The sequence below is a fragment of the Aulonocara stuartgranti genome (genome assembly GCF_965226115.1).
Source record: "Aulonocara stuartgranti genome assembly, chromosome: 16".
In the NCBI taxonomy this organism is placed as follows: Eukaryota; Metazoa; Chordata; class Actinopteri; order Cichliformes; family Cichlidae; genus Aulonocara; species Aulonocara stuartgranti.
The window spans coordinates 20030709-20048741 of record NC_138952.1 but is presented as its reverse complement, the minus strand read 5'-3'; the positions used below and the strand labels follow the sequence as shown (position 1 = coordinate 20048741).

The 18033-nt window shown below is 39.3% G+C and overlaps 1 protein-coding gene across 1 annotated transcript in view; it reads left to right on the top strand.

Annotated features, from left to right (window-relative positions):
• The window catches only part of nalf1b (NALCN channel auxiliary factor 1b), a 113627-nt gene extending 98189 nt beyond the window's left edge, over nucleotides 1-15438 (top strand). The window contains exons 2-3 of the mRNA XM_082509478.1: nucleotides 4149-4320; nucleotides 9993-15438. Of these exons, the coding sequence (XP_082365604.1) occupies nucleotides 4149-4320; nucleotides 9993-10294 (474 nt within the window). The 3' untranslated portion in view covers nucleotides 10295-15438. The remainder of the gene's footprint in view (nucleotides 1-4148; nucleotides 4321-9992) is intronic.
• Nucleotides 15439-18033: the final 2595 nt, after the last annotated feature.

Genomic DNA, 18033 nt, shown 5'->3' with positions numbered 1-18033 from the left:
CAAACTGGTGGCCAAGCTACAAGACCTGGGGCTTCCATACAGCACCTGCATGTGGATCAATAGCTTCCTCTCGGGCCGTAGACAGAGAGTCAGAGTTGGCCATCACACATCCTCAGCCCTGAGTCTCAGCACTGGCTCACCCCAGGGCTGTGTGCTCAGTCCACTGCTCTACTCTCTCTACACACACGACTGCACTCCTCGCCACCACAGCAACATCTTTGTGAAATTTGCAGATGACACCACAGTGGTGGGGCTCATTTCCAAGGGAGACGAGTCTACGTACAGAGACGAGGTGGAGCAGCTGACGTCATGGTGTAAGGCCAATAACCTCCTCCTCAACACTTCAAAAACCAAAGAACTCATAATAGACTTCAGAAGGAAAAAGGCAGAGATCCAACCACTATTCATAAATGGGGACTGTGTAGAAAGGGTGGCAAGCTTCCGCTTCCTGGGAGTCAATATAGAGGAGAACCTTTCCTGGAGTGTGAACACCTCCGAGCTGCTGAAAAAGGCCCAACAGAGACTGTACTTCCTGAGAATTCTCAGGAGGAATAACATCACACAGAGACTGCTGGTGTCCTTCTACAGAGCCACCATTGAGAGTGTTCTAACTTACTGCATATGCATCTGGTACACTAGCTGCACAGGGGCTCAGAGGAAAGCACTCCAAGGGATCATTAACACCGCCCAAAAGATCACTGGCTGCCCTCTCCCCACACTGGAAGTTCTACACAACGCCCACTGTTTTAAAAAGGCCCAAAACATCATAAAAGACACCTCACATCCTGGCCACTCCCTGTTCGAACTGTTGCCCTCAGGCAGACGGTACAGGGCAATCAGAGCAAGGACTAATAGACTCAAACACAGCTGTTATCCAACTGCAATAACACATCTGAATACTACAAAAAAAATGTCCATCACGCCACTCTTGTGTTAATCTATGCACGGTCTGAAGCATGTGTGTGGGAATGTATGTGAATGTTTTACTGTTATATCTTATTAGTATTTTAAGTATTCTATCTATTTTATTTATTGAATTTTATTGTTTTATTTATATTTTGATATTGCTAGGGATGATGCAATGATCGGGGACCATTCTTAATTTCGTTGTTCTCATGACAATGACAATAAAGTTTCTGATGATTCTGATGATTCTGATGAGTGTGTCATGGTGCACTGTCCTGCTGAGGGAGGATGCTGCTGTCAGGGAGTGCCATTCCCACTGGGGCTGGGCATGCTTGATCTACAATACTGTTATTCAGCTGGGAAACCAGGTCTTTCTGTAAAAAAAAAATACAATGTAGTGGAACAAAACGGCCAGCAGTATTGTTCCTGATTGAACTGAAAAGGACATTTTAATTGACTAATGTTCATCTGTATATCTAATTAACAGTATATTAGCTAATATCACTTTTGTAAAGCAGATATTAGTCATATTAGGTATATTTTCTTGTTATTCACAACACACTCTTTACTGTTAATCTGGATATATCATAAACACACATGTATACCTACACCTATACATGCTGGCACACACACATACATACTAGCAACATGCAAATATTCTGTCTGCATGGACAAGTGATATGATCTGTGCTTTGGTGCACTGCTTTTAGGTGTGATGATTAGTGCACAGCAGGTGCTAGCTTGCCTCATAGTCCCTGGAGTGGTGCTGGAGGAAATACCATCTAATTGCTGCAGGTGATAGTACCACACAATGAGGCGACCGACTTATAAAATGAAAAAAAGATAAAATAATGTGCTAGGTAAATCGTTCTTCCCCACTTGTGCACTTGTTGAGCAGAGAAAATGGGCGAGAACATTTTTACCAATGCCAATGCAAAAGCATTATGTAGTAGAGCAGGGCGATATGGCCAAAAATATTTATCACGATATATATTTGAAAATTTGCGATAACGATATAACTGACGATATAATTGATGCAAGACAAAATACAACTCCACAACATTACTAGCGCAAAAAGACAACCTTCCATTTATTTTCACTTAAACAAGAAGCTGGTTTTTATGTACGTTAAAGCTTTATAAAAATGTAACAGTGCAAATGCAAATTCCTTGCTGAAAGTTTAACCAAAAGGCATTTCCAGTAGAAATGGGCTGACATATCCTGAGCATAACCATGTATAATATCCACTGAAGTTAAAAAGAGGTGCTTTGCAACATTAAACTGCAGTGTGCAGTACGTATTTTTCGGACCATAAGGTGCACGGGATTATAAGGCACATTACGCGAAACAAAGCAGTCAGATAAATCAAACTTTATTAAACTCATTCTTCTTGCTTCCTCCACTTCTGTACCATTGATTCATTAATGTTGAATTCTCTGGCAGCTGCTCTATTCCCATGTTGCTGCAGTATATTAATGACTAACCTCATATTGTGGATGGATTATCTCAGTTGTTCTCCTGACTGAAGTTTGGTCTGTTTACAGCATCCTGCCATGCGATTGCATTTGTCTCTAACCATGAGGAACCTTCACGTTAACTTTTATAAGTGGAAAAGTGTTAGTGTTCGTCCTCCAGCTTCACTGTTTATGTTATGCTAACATAGCTGTGTCGCTAGCGATCAGGTAGCACATCATTATATACCAGCTAGCCCAACTTCAGTAACCCTACAAACGTCACTGCTGTTTAGTTTCCTGTCTTCATTTATGCTGTAAGTGATAGCAGAGCTGTACATTTGAATTTTTTCAGAAATCTCTCAGTCAGAACATGCAATATCATGCTTAGGTAACTAGCGAAACTAGCGAGCTGATCGTTTTATTAAAGATGAAAGAATTTAGACAGTTTTTAACTCTCAGTGATGCTGCAGTGTTCGTTTGACCTGAAGGGGGGGTTTAGGACCCAGATTACTCCCAGATTTAAGAGCATCTTAGTCCGACAAATACGACAATAACGACGGCCTCTTGCATGTTCTGCAAAAAAATGTGTTTTGTCGTGTATCTGACGGACAAACACCAAACCAGTTCCACATGACTGAAGTTGCACCATTTTTACAAACCAATTCTGGTTCATCTGTTTCACTCAACAATCGGCCATGTGCGTATGAAAACAAAGGCACTGCGCATGCGCGTTTTACTCATATTCTATCGCAATATTTCATTTTCCTATCGTTGCCTAACATTATACCGGTATTACCGTGAACGGTATAATATGGCCCAGCCCTATTATGTAGTATAAGGCTTTGACCAGATTCCATGTATTTGAGCTAACCCGAGAAGATGACTACTTTACACTGTGGCTCGAAAACAGGAGTGTTTGCGAACTGATTTCTATCGACCGTGCTTACAAATAATACCAGTTTTTAGCTGCAGAACGACTGATCAGAGTCAGTTAAATCAACCCTGATTCTACTCTCTCTGGGTTAAGTGCGTGCATGGCGAATGAAAAACGTTATTATCAAAGGAGCTCCATCATTACAGTTCGCCATAGCAACAGGTAAATGCAAAGCAGACCCACCATTTTCATCCAGCGTTAGGTGTAACAAAGCAAATTTATCTTTAAAAAAATGTTATATTATTACATTCTTTTTCAGTGCGGTTCACATTTAGCACACTTGAATTTCTGAGAACTGTAAAAAAAGGCTTTTATATAGTCAGTGCTATAAACAGACACATGGTGTTCCCAACCCAAATATTGTACAAGTAGTGATAATAGCCATGCTATTTTGTGTTAAAGCTTGCTGGTGATGGTCCTACAGTAATTTGTTGGCACAATATTTGATTTTAAGCATGCATGTTATCTTTTTTGTTTTTAATGGAGCGCAAATATTTTAAAAGGTATTCATTTGTCTGCTGTCCTGTGTTGCTCTACTTAAAGACCACTCGCATAAGAGCAGTTAAAGGTGCAGTTTCAGTGCAGAGCAATACTCAATTTCAACATAACTGGACAAATCTCAGTATTGACTGACAAAGTGATGACTGCCCAGCAACAACTAAATTCAGCACAAACAGTGGATATCAGGATCGCCAGGATATCTGCTCATTCCTGTGTGGATCAGTAGATGTGGAGGTCATGATGATTCACATCAATGCAAGCGTGTGAGCATGTGTGTGTGTGTGTGTGTGTGTCATCCAGCAAAAGCCTTACTAACTCATCAATATCCTCTCACCTCTCTGTCTTCCACCTAGATGGTTTATAAGCCTTGGCTGTGTTCTCAGTACTTCCAGACCACCCAGATGCACTGCAGCAATCGAATCCCCTGTGGTCAGTACTGCCTGGAGGTGCAACAGCGGTGCCCCTTTGTCCTGCCCGACAATGATGATCTCATTCACGGAGGCAGCCCCAGTTTTATATGCACAGGTACAAAATAATCATTGTGCATTTGATATATTGTTGTGTTTGTAATTTTATCCTGTGTGCTTAAGCTTTAAGGTGCTCAGTGAAATTTCGGGCTAAGATATTGCTATTCTGGGATTCAAAGCCACACATCAATTTCCTTTAACCTCCCACCTACTTCATTTACCGCAGGCCACGCTCTCAGCTTGATTACAATGAGTAAGCACATGTGCTTAGCGTTTCACTCAGTAATCCTTCAGGCACACAACCGCAGAAGAACAGGCAGAAAACACGTATGAATTTACACTTACAGGATGTTCTGACTAATCATCAGACTGACAGGGAGATACACCATAACAACAAATTGCTGCCAATTACTCATAGCTCCATGAGGCAGCTGCACGTTACAGCACTGAGACAATAGGTCCATATGCTCCGTCTGTCCTGCACAATACAGGGCGCTTTAAATGCTTCTCAGTGAAAGTTTAAGGTGCTTTCATTTGTGAGACGTGAATGTACCGGAGCCATCCGAAGGGATAAAAGTGATTTGCATTTCCATGTCTTTGGGATTTTAAAGCAATGTTTCAAAATGTCGTCCACTGGAAAAAATGCCAGATTCTGTTTAATGGTCCTGATCGGTGTTTGCAGCAGCAGGGTTTAAAAAAAACAGCAGATGAATGAGAGTGCTTAGCTGACCAATCACCGACAGTCTCTTATCCTTCAGAAACTGCTACCTCCTGAGTAGGCACAGGAACTGTCTCACCAGAAACTGAGAGCCTGTTTATTCTGTTAGAAAGACTGAGTTCCTGAGAAGATTCTAGTGGGGGGAACACGTTTATCACTGGTGTGTGTCAATACCGAATGCACTTTTTATTAATGCACTGCTCTAAATCATAATATAATAGCTAACCATGTCAAAATAGCACTTTTTCCCCACATACTGCTGTTCAACAAAAGTGCATTTTGTAAGAATTTTAAATCGGAACCTTTTATTTCACTAACTTGTGTATATTATGCTAATGCAAATACAAACTGAAGATCTACATATATATTTAAGGTCAAGCTATCTAAGAGCTAACAGGGATCTTGCAGCCTTGATGACTGAAACGTAACCAGAAGCCCTCGAGTTGCTTCAGTTTAACTAGAAAACCAAATCAAAAATTAACCAAGCAGAACCTAATTTTTAGTCAAATCACCTCTGGTTCCCATGACAGCAGCATAATGTTGAGGTATTGACAGGAACAAATACTGAAGATAATCAACCAGTAGTCTCTGATTCTTCTCTATGACGAGCGACAGATGCCCCAAGATGCCAAAAGTTCAGAGGATTAAAGCATGATGCACTTTTCTTTGAACAACTCTATGTGGGTTGAGTCCCCACTGGCATCATATGTTGATGCTGCCCTCTGGTGGTCATGTTGAGCATGAGGTTACTTTACAACAGAGACAAATAAGATGTGATGAATCAGTTGCCAGTTTGTGGCAGTTTTTACTGAGACATATATGATTATAAAGAACAATCAATATGGCCGTTTTTTCCACAGTAAATTCAAACCAGTATTCTTTTCTTTTCAATGTCAATGTGTCTTATAAAAAGCCCAACATCAGTAACCAGTGTTGGGAAGGTTACTTTTAAAATGTATTCCATTACAGAATACAGAATACATGCCCCAAAATGTATTCTGTAACGTATTCCGTTACGTTACTCAATGACAGTAACGTATTCTGAATACTTTGGATTACTTAATATATTATCATGCTTTTTACAACAACGTGAATGTACTATTGCTGTGTGATTTATTACTATTACTGAAGGTCCGCGACTCCGAACTGTAGTAAAAGGACCTCTGACTAATACGGCGGGGTCCCTGTCGGCTCGTAGCCGAAAAATAGCTTTACTTTGTTGTGTGGGTCAACTTTTCTTGCGAGAGACAGAGAGAGGCGTTGAAAGACTGCTCCAACGGAACTTATTGTTTTCGGAGGAAAACACGAACACGGTGTACAGTCGAGTCTTAATAGCTTACTTACAACTGGGCTCGTCAGGCACTCTTCTTCTGCCAGAAACTGATTGCCGTCCGCGGGAGCGCGCGCAGCTGCTTAAAGCTGCAGCGCCCGGATTACTTGCGTTGCCAGCTACTTCCGTGCAACTGATATAACGTGGGGGGAAAAAACCCAAACACATTTATGCCTTTGTTATTAGGCAAAGGTATGCATTTATGGAGCTTTAACGTTTCTTGTAACCGAATTATGACGCTTATCAGAAGGTTGCTTTCAGTGTGTAGCGCAGTCACGAATGACTACACGCATCACGATGGACTAATTAATGCCCACAGGTTTAGTATGTCTACTCTCGTTGTTCATATTTGTTATAAGACTGTCGAATAGTAGTTAAAACAATAAAGACCTATTGTGCCAGTATCACCATGACTCTTTCTTGTTTGTTCAGAATAACGACTGAGAACATGGCATTTTAGCGCTACCAAATAGTGATTGTGGCCTATAACTTGTCACTGAAACAATATTTCGGCTTCAAACTTGGCGGATGTCATTTAGAAGGGTCATATGTCAAATATTACATCTCAAACAGTCCCTTAGAACTGCTGGATAACCTGTAAAGGAACATTAACATTGATAATATGCCATTTTCGGCCTGCCAAAAAGTGATTGTGGCCTATATCTTGTCACTGAAACAATGTTTCTGCTTCAAACTTGGTGGATGTCATTCAGAAGGGTCCTATGTGACATATATCTCAAACACTCTCCAAGAACTGCTGAAAAACTTTTAAAATAACATTAATACCGATAATATGTCATTTTCAACCTGCCAAAAAGTGATTGTGGCCTATATCTTGTCAATAATTGCTGTATTGGAATGACATTTTTATTACCGTTTGTTTTGTCTTTCCTATTACTTGGTGTTCCTAATGTGTTTAAGCAGATCTCCTCCCACCTGTTTCCATTTGGCCATTATCCTTTTTTTGTATTATTTTTGAATTACAACACTTTTGAAATTTGACTTTTTATGCACAGGTTGAAAATGACATATTATCGGTATTAATGTTCTTTTAAAAGTTATTCAGCAGCTCTTGGAGAATGTTTGGGATATAATATGTCACACGTAACCCTTCTGGATGATATCCAACAAGTTTGAAGCAGAAATATTGTTTCAGTGACAAGTTATAAGCCACAATCACTTTTTGGCAGCTTGAAAATGGCATATTATCAGTGTTATTGTTCTTGTACAAGTTATTCAGCAGTTCTAAGGCACTGTTTGAGATGTAATATTTGACATATGACCCATCTGAATGACATCCACCAAGTTTGAAGCAGAAATAGTATTTCAGTGACAAGATATAGGCGGCAATCACTTTTTGGCAGGCTGAAAATGGCATATTATCAATATTAATGTTCCTTTAAAAGTTATTCAGCATTTCTTAGAGACTGTTTGGGATATGATGTGCCACATATCATCCTTTTGGATGATACCCAACAAGTTTGAAGCAGAAATATTGTTTCAGTGACAAGATATAGGCCACAATCACTTTTCGGCAGGTTGAAAATTGCATATTATCAGTTTTATCATTCCCTTAATGGTTATTCAGCAGTTCTAAGGGACTGTTTGAGATATAATGTGTCACATAGGACCCTTCAGAATGACATGCAGCAAGTTTGAAGCAGAAATAGTATTTCATTAACAAGATATAGGCCACAATCACTTTTTGGCAGGTTGAAAATGACATATTATCGGTATTAATGTTATTTTAAAAGTTTTTCAGCAGTTCTTGGAGAGTGTTTGAGATATAATATGTCACATAGGACCCTTCTGAATGACATCCACCAAGTTTGAAGCAGAAACATTGGTTCAGTGACAAGATATAGGCCACAATCACTTTTTGGCAGGTTGAAAATTGCATATTATCAGTTTTATCGTTCCCTTAATGGTTATTCAGCAGTTCTAAGGGACTGTTTGAGATGTAATATTTGACATATGACCCTTCTAAATGACATCCGCCAAGTTTGGAGCCGAAATATTGTTTCCGTGACAAGTTATAGGCCACAATCACTTTTTGGTAGCGCTAAAATGCCATGTTCTCAGTCGTTATTCTGAACAAACAAGAAAGAGTCATGGTGATACTGGCACAATAGGTCTTTATTGTTTTAACTACTATTCGACAGTCTTATAACAAATATGAACAACGAGAGTAGACATACTAAACCTGTGGGCATTAATTATTCCATCGTGATGCGTGTAGTCATTCGTGACTGCGCTACACACTGAAAGCAACCTTCTGATAAGCGTCATAATTCGGTTACAAGAAACGTTAAAGCTCCATAAATGCATACCTTTGCCTAATAGCAAAGGCATAAATGTGTTTGAGTTTTTTCCCCCCACGTTATATCAGTTGCACGGAAGTAGCTGGCAACGCAAGTAATCCGGGCGCTGCAGCTTTAAGCAGCTGCGCGCGCTCCCGCGGACGGCAATCAGTTTCTGGCAGACAATCACTTTTTGGCACAACACTTCCAGCTCCCGTTTTTCCTCAATGACAACTCGTACCTTTCCACTCCCCTTTTTCTCCCTCCTCGCGCTCACAGACCCATAACGTGTATGGCAGTCCATTCTCCCTGCAACACGGACTACACTGCCCATGATGCTACATTCTTTAGAGCTATGCTTGTAGCATTCAGCCTGTTAGCTTAGCACAACAACAACAACAACGAAAAGGCTCTCAGGAAACACACAGTCAAAAGAGAGAGAGAGAGCGTCGCCCTGTAACCATGGCAACCGTAACGCTGCCGCCTGGAACAACAGCACGTAGCTGTCAAACAAAACCCAAACAGTCCTGACCCGCGACAATATTAAACAGGAAAGTACCGCAGTGTAATCCATTTATTTCAACAAAGTAACTGTATTCTGAATACCACCTTTTTAAACGGTAACTGTAACGGAATACAGTTACTCATATTTTGTATTTTAAATACGTAACGGCGGTACATGTATTCCGTTACTCCCCAACACTGTCAGTAACATTAAACAGTAAAGTAACATGTAAAGTTTTCTCTTGCTCCATTTTTTCTCGTCCCCTTCTAAAACAATTTATTTGGAGAAATTTTTTTAAATATACTTTACATATCTGTTAAAAAGGAAATAGTATGCTCCTCAAACAGTTGGTAACTGTATTTATTTATTTATTTATTCATCTATTTATTTTTGCTGTGGCTTAATAAATTAGAAGTTACTAACACACATTCAGTAAATATTTTTGGATGCTGGTTTAATAACTACATTTTTGCACTAATGAGTATTTATGGATCCAGAAGAGTTTATGGACTTTTTTTCTTACCAGAGGCAGCAAATTAAATATGTGCTCTGTACATTATGACTGATTATAGGAGAGGGTTATAGCTTCTGGAGCTCTTTCAGTTTTATCTGCTGTGTCTTTGCATTGTATATGCATATGTGTGTCAACTGTAATCCAAAAATGGGGGCTTTGTCAGAGACAGGCAGTAACTATATTGTTCCTCTTCTTGCAGGTAGGTTGCAGACAGGAAGCAGCAAACATTTTTTTTCTTTCTTTTGCTTTAAAAAAAAGAAAGAAGCAAAAACAAGTATGAATTTATTAAAAATGCTACACAGAGAAGTGCATTTCTCACTCTTTTTTTCTTTACATCCCTCCAACCCCAAAAACAACCTCCAGGGCTGCTGGAAGACTATCCATCAGGTGTGGACCCAGATGCAGAGTGCTGTGACGTACGGTGGTACTTGAAAGCAGACAACCGTTCCCGGGGGACCCTGAAAAGAACTCACCCACCATGCCAGCACCGTACCTCCCTCAGCTCCTCAGCAGCCTGCAGACTGTGTAACAGCCGGCTCAAACTCTGCCTGCTGGTCCTTGTCCTCCTACACACTGTTGCCAGCCTCACAGCATCCCACAATGCAACAGGACTGGGCCTCCCCACCATCACGCCTCTGGAGGAGAGCCCTGCCAACGAGGAGTGATAGAGCTGCCAGGAGAAGGTGAGGTTGTTGGGGTGGGGGATTCCCTCACCATGGCAACCGATGTGGAAAAATACAGCCACAGCTGTGCAAGCGGCTGGAGCTGTACGCCTGTGGACATCCTGCAACGCTTTCTGGCAAATGGAAAATGTGGGACGCTTTGATATTAAAAGACACAGGAATCAATCAAGACAAATGAATAACTAAACAAACAGACATACCGCGGGGTTCAAACAGTCCCTTCTGTAGGGAAAGGGGACAATGCCACAGCCTTTGTTGAGAGGGAAGGTCAGCTTCCTCGTGGCTGAGTTTCTCTCACTACGCTTTTTTACACTGTGTTCCAATTATTGGTTTGTGTTGCACTGGCTAACTATGGAATAACACAATCATATTCACTTTTTAATGTTCATCCTTTGTCTTTGTTTCTGAGTCTCTCATAGAGGAAGGAAATGTGTCTGCCTCGAAATAAGACAGACAACGTGTAAAGAAAAAGAGGAATATCTTGCAAGTTTGTCTGTGTGTGCGTTTTCTAGATTTACTTGTGTGCGTGTGAGCATGTGTGTGTAAGAGAAGGAGTGTGTGTTGCGGACACAAAAGTCTACCTAACAGGCTGGTACAGCAGATGATTTTTATGGAGGCCCCCTCAGATGTCACTTAGCTCTGCCATGGTGTTTTGATGGCCACAATCTCATTAAACACCACTGACTTTTTTGAATGTGGTTCTGATGTCCATAATAAATACAGTGTTTAACGCAGGTTTACAGTTTCCCCTTAATTTGTTTTGTGAGATAACATTGACCCATTAATGTTGCTTTTAAATCCAAAATAGCAAAACCTGGCATTAGAAACCAGGACAGGACAGCCCGTTCTGTTTTTCCAATGCTTTAAATCTCAGATGAGCTCTTTTTAATACAACATGGGTCTTTTTACTAGCTTTGACCATAATTCCTTATTTTTGACTATTCAGTCTAATAGGTTTGATCAAATATAAAATGTAAAATTTAGGCCATATGCATATGCACGGTTCTTTGCATTTAGGTAACTGTCATGAAGACTTCAGGTGCCAAAGAAATGGATTAGAAAATGTGCTTATCTGCTCTCCATTGTCTTTGTTACCTCAGCGAATGTTGTAGCGTCATTACTACTAAGTGTCATCTTGACGAATAGAACCGACTGTCAAAACTACAAAAATGAAATCCAATTTGTGGTGAGCCAGATGAAAGCTTTAGGTTCCTATTGTGACAGGGCTGAGCCATGTCAATGACAAAATTTACAAATGATTAGAATTTTAAAAGGTTAAAAGTTTTTTAGGGGTTACTTCCAGGATTTTGGATCACTGGATTTAAAATCATCATGTTTTTAATGCAGGGAAAATATTAAGTAAACGTGAGCTGTTTTCACACTTCCACTGCAGCAATGAACTTCTCTGGACATCCGGTTACGGGGCTGCATGCAGAATGCAGATGTTCTCATTAAATAGTTCTTAACCTGCCGTAACACTGTCTGGAGTTAATGTGTGAAAATGACAACAGTGATTCAAGTAAAGCAGGGTGGCGAAAAGTTCATTTTTGTCAGCTTTTTAGAGTGGATGTAAACCTGATGAATTATTATACCTGGAAAAATGATCACCTTTGTTAGTGTACACAAAAGTGTAAGATTCAGAGATCGGGCAATTTTATCTCACCAAATGAAATTAAGCCTATGCTTGTCTTAATCAAGGATATTATTTCTTATTCTAAACATACTCCTCTTGTCAGCAACATGGCTGAGCAAAGCTGACTGATGCTGGGATAAAAAAAAACATTAGATCAGTATATTTAGCACTGTTAAACCAGACATAAAAAGACTTGCTCTTTTTTAAGGTACCATCCAGTCAAATAGTGTCTGCAGCATACAAACAGCATTTAGTCTGAAGGCCGCTCCTTTCCCCTTAAGCCTTGGATCGGCTTCTTCACCTTGACGTGGGTTCATAATAAAAATGTAACAGAAATATGACTAATAAATCACTCTAGCTATGAATACTACTTGAAAACAAAAACTCAATTTGCTGTTTTCCCCTGAACCAAAACCTAACCTCAGGCTTTTTATTCAAAGGAAACACAGTGACTGGATGTTACCTTTAATGACCTTTCGTAATTTGTAAACTATAACTCCCATGCAATTATAAAAAGGATAAAATGTCAACATCTCATTAGGCACGGTAGCTCACTACCTGCAGCTACTCCGGTTTCTTACACTGTATTCCTGCTCCCCGGCCCCTTGTGCTGAGCTGGTCCCATACGACACACAGACTGACATTCCCCATCTGATAACCACAGCGCAGTTCTGACATATCTGTTGAATCCAAATGTGTATTACATGAACTGCATGTGGAGGCGCTGCAAGGTTATGAAAGCCTCTTTTGTTGATTGTCTTCAGCCCCACTCCCTGAATGCACCACATCTTATCCCAAATCGGCTCCTGTGGCATGCCCACTGTCTTGTACTTTTTCTCCTGACATGTCAAACTCCTGTCTCATTAAGTAAAGGGCTTATTAAGATATACAGATCAAACGCCATCAAAACAGACATCAAGCACATTCAAAAAGGTTGCATCCAAATTGTTAGTAGACAAAAGGTAAAAACCTGGCTCATTTATTATTACTGTTATTGTTATTATTTTGAACTCATGCGGTTTCAGTACAAAGGTATTCCGCCGGCTGCTACTGGAAAGCAGAAACAGAAACAAACACAGAGAGAGGAGCATGCCATTGTTTGTGTTTGCACCAATCACATTATCTGTGATCATCTAGGTCCGCTAACACTTTGATTTATAAATGTTGACCTGTGTGTGAAGAGAGAGGAATGGTTTGACCTTAAGGGCTGACTTCTTCTTTTGTTTCTGGTTTTATTTTTTGTCTCTTTGATGAACAAGGCTGTGAGATCAGGTACATGGTAAAGATGAGCAGATAAACAGCTTTTGCTGAATGAATTTTTTCCCCCCACTCTCGAATATGTTTATTGCTTATATGACATGTCCAGTCTGATATCTGATGTCAACACTTTTATTATTAACCTTATATGAGGATTTAAAATTCATCATTATTCACACAATTTCTATATAATAAGTATATTGGCTTATTTTGGCACTTACTGTTTAGACCCTGCCTCAGTCTCATTACCATTGCTGCTTGCTTGAAATGCATACATAACTGTTTCATGGTCATGCGGCACGGCACACCCATGCCCATCATAAATGACTGCTTCCGGTTTCAGAACAATGCTGCTATACCATTGGCCACCACTAGATGGCAATAGATTTATTCGTTTCCACTGACACTTCTGCTAAAGACCTACCACAAAAGGTCTGACAGATACACGGAAACCAGGAAGGCAGAGCTCCATGTGTGCTGCTGTGTGCTCTTCTTTTGTTCTTATACATAGATGTAGGTTAATGTCTCTGAGTCTCTTTGGAGAGCTCATTTGTGTTTAAATGACCTCGTGGCAGTGGGACAGGTGTGGCAAACCACAGCTGTCTTTCACCACACAGGGTCTTGCAACATTACCTATATGATATTAGCTGCAGTCCTGAAGCATGCATTTTAGTGTGAAATCAGTACAGTGATTGCACATTAGATTGTGTAATAACTGTGTCATTGCCCCAAAACAGACTCTGTATTATTTGCATTTTTCCGTTCTCGTCTTAAGGAAATATTTCCCCCAAATTTCCATAACATGAAATGCAGTACAGGATGTGCAGACAGCGGTTAATGGTGCCCAAGCATAAATAAATAAAATTTAAAATACAGCATGACATAGTGCTTTTCATAATGACACATAATGGACATAAGAAGGAATACAGGGTCTGCAAGAAATGCTAGCAATACATAGATTGCCCCGCAAGTGTCATGCAAGCCTTGTCACAAGCACATGTAAAAGATGAGTCCACCTTGAAGTGTAATATGTTCAGCAGATTGTGATTTCATCCTGCCGTTAATGGCCAGCGGTCATGCTGCGATCCAGCAGCCACCAAAAGCCAACCGGCGGACACGCCTATTCAATAAACCTGCTTTCAGAAGTCACGCAGAGAACATGGTTGCTTTACACGCAGCAGAGCATCCTGACTGTGGTTGCATGGGTGCGAATGCTGTGCATATGTGTCATCTATCACACGCCTTCACACATGTTTGCACCAGGTACGGACATTTCTGTGTGCAAGATTACTTCCAAAAACAAACAAAAAAAGAATTAGATTTGACTGATGTAAATCTCTGATTTGACTTTTGTTGGTAATGCAGGCTTGCACGCAACAGTTACTCTGTGATAATTTAATTTTTTTGTATGTATTGGTTCGTCAAATTTTTTACTGCATTATAATGAGAAGAAATTGTGTAGGGTCTTATAGATTCAGACTAGATCCCAGACAATGGTCTGTAGCGATCATAGGTTATGGTCTGTCACGTTCCATTACACACTAACGTACAAAATCGAATTTTGTGTTTTACCCCTGCACATATAGAGTATTTATGCCTCTTGCCATTACCACCCTGTGCACCCACCACGAAATAATATGTACACAAATATTGCCCTCTTTCACTCTTTCTCAGCCTCTCTCTGTTTTCACAATAGTTCTGTTCTCTATCCTGTGGATCTATGCAGAAGCCCATTCCTTTTTTTGGTTGTAAATATGTTCCCTAGTATGCTGAACAATGTATGTCTCTCCTTGTGTACTTTGAGTTGATGTCATGCTGTTACTTTCTTCTTCTTCTTCTCCTTCTTCTACTTCTGATCCTTTTTTTTATTTAAGCGTCTCAGATCATTGATGTTAAAAGAGAGTGTGGTGAGGTTTAACCAATAGACTTGTCCTCAGCTTTGCAACCTTATTGTGAAAGGTTGTGGCTTTGTGTGTGCATAAGTGAATGATTTATGATTATAGAGATGAAAAAGGTTCAAAGGCATATAGAAATATCATTGCGATTATGATTATTATTATTACTATTATACTACCAGTATATTGTAATATTATAGATGCTTTAGTTCAAGTAACTTCTTTAATTTTTCTACAAACAACTTTGATGAAATGATTTATAAAACAGTCTCACAAGTCATGATCTTTTCGAAAAGTATGAAAACTACTGCTACAATGATTAAAATTGTGTTCTGATGAAAATAAATACAGACATATAATCTGTTCCTCTGTGGTGCTTTTGCATGATGTGACTTGCTTCCAATCAACGTACAAAAGTAGTGGTGAACACAACGCACTAACCATACAAAAATGATATTCAGGGTTTTAATAAAGACATAAAGACATGTTTGAAAAAGCAAGGACAGTAGGAGAAGCAAAAAACACGAGTTAACATCTAAAATTATTTCTGAACAGGCAGTTTCTACAACCTTTAAGCTGACGACACAGGCTGCAATAACAGAACTTTGCAGGAAAGTAACAGTGCTGACAGCAGCTACCTTGGCAGCACTCTGCTGATGTGTGCAGCAAAGGATATGTACACTGCTTAACAGATTAATTAGATCACCCATTGTAAGTTAATGCTACAGCTGCCCTCAGTGAATAGCATCAGTAATTTTCAAAATTGCTTTTATGTTTCTGTAATGGTTAATTCACCAAAATGCATAAGATCTTTCATTAAAGTTATATTTTAAAGGCTAAAATATAACTATTTTTGTTACCCATGAATTTTCACATTTACAGTTTCACATAAAAGCATAAAAATTACAAAAATATAGCAAAACATATAGTGGGACATAAAGTGTGCTATTTTACTAATAAACAACAATCAAATGTTTTGTTTTAAAGAACTTTTGACAGATTTGTAAAATATTTCTGTTTTCATTTTATGACAAGTGGTCTAAGAAATGTATTAAGCTTTTTCTTTTGAGTCTCATAAAAGAAAAAAACACAATTATATCATAAATGAAATAAAATCAAATCCAGTATTGTACAAAAACAGAAAAAAAAATCATTAGAAAAAAAATTGATTATGCCAGGAAAATGTTATGATTCTCTACCATAATTGTTTAGCACATAAGGCCAAAGTAAAACTCATATAAAATCTAAAATAATGAAAATAAGTTAAGTTTTTTGCACAATTTTGTTTTATTAGTCAACCATAAAGTTTGGTTATTTTTATCAATAGCTACACATTCCTGTGCCACAGTATTGCTTAAACATGCAGTTCCATTTACAACCTTGAGATGGCAGTGAAAGTACATTAAATGTAGCTTATGCTGTCATATATTAAAAAAATAGAAAAAAATAGAAAAAAATAGAAGGATAACCACAGGGATCATGAATGAATGCTTTATGGAGATTTAGCCACATCAGAGATGAACTGTACATATTATCACTTCAGCAGAGAGGTGGGTTTGTGTATTTATCTGATTAGAAATACAGCACATCATTTAAATTCTGTGCATCGAAGGTGAGAGTTATGGCAGAGGAGTGGATCCATTTTCCTATTACACATTATGAAACTGCTGACCAAGAACCAGTGAGGCCAGTAAGATCAATTGCATACACACTCACCATTAATAATTAATGTCGCAGCACATGCATTTATTCAGCTGCTTACTGAGCATCAGATACTACAGCTCCCCTGAATTTGAATGATAATGTGCTATACTCTGTAAGGGAACTCAAAGGTGTTTGGATTAATATTTCTTGTGGTCCATGAACTATGTCACATTATGTGAACTGAATTATTGAGGGTCACTGAGAGCCATTGAGATATATTGCCTACAGACAGTCTCAGAACTCGGTGCTATTGTAATGGAGGATTATAAAGCTAAAGAACAATAACAAAGGGCATATTCTTGTTTACCTTCCGCTCTGTGCCACAGGCCCTTCCATTTTGGATTAAAGCCCTCATTTCTATTTCAGCTTGTTGGGGGGGATGAAGTGCTCAGCGGACTAATCCTCAACTAACCCGCCAATAGTCTGCATCCAATATTCCACCTGTCATTCAAACCACAGCCTCTGTGTGTCTGTGTGGTATTAAGAGGCCACGTGGTTTTAAAATAGAGGTTGGTTGCTGGATTTAGTGATAAATGTAAAGTTTAATGGATATCTGATTTTTAAATCCTCAGAGAACATTTCTAGTTTTAGTGTGTGAGACCTTGAAAGAATTGTGATACCTGTGTGTTGTGATATATTCACCAACAGAGGTCAGCACAATGCTGCTGTTAGAGGAAATGTAAAGTTCTCCAAAAACGTATAACCAATCAGAATGGCTCATCCAGTCTATCAACCCTCTGAAAACTCCACGTAGCCGTGTTTCAGGAATTAGCACTCCAAAGAAGTAGCAGCAAATATTTTTCACCTCTAATTAGTGATTAGTAAGATTTCACGTCCTCTATTCCTGCCAAAGGTACCATAGCCACAGGAGGGCACTGTCACGAAACATAACTACGTACAGTATGGGTCATAATCACTTTTGTGCACAAATGAGAATTAACCAGAGCCGACCAGCTCTAGTTTTGATTTAACATCACTGTATGTATCCTTTATGTAGGTGTGAGAGCCCTCTGATAAATGCAGACCTTGCGTGTGCGTGTTTCACAATATTAAAGCTTATAAAGCGCTTATGTAATCGTCGCTCGTAACAGTTTTAAGCCAAGTCTTGGCACATCCTGCTGTGTTTTTTTTGTTTTTTTTTTACTTATTTTTAGAACACAGTTTGTGTACTGTCTGAATTCAGGTATTAAAAAAGAGGGGATGGGAAGGGAAGCAACATTAGGAATACGAGG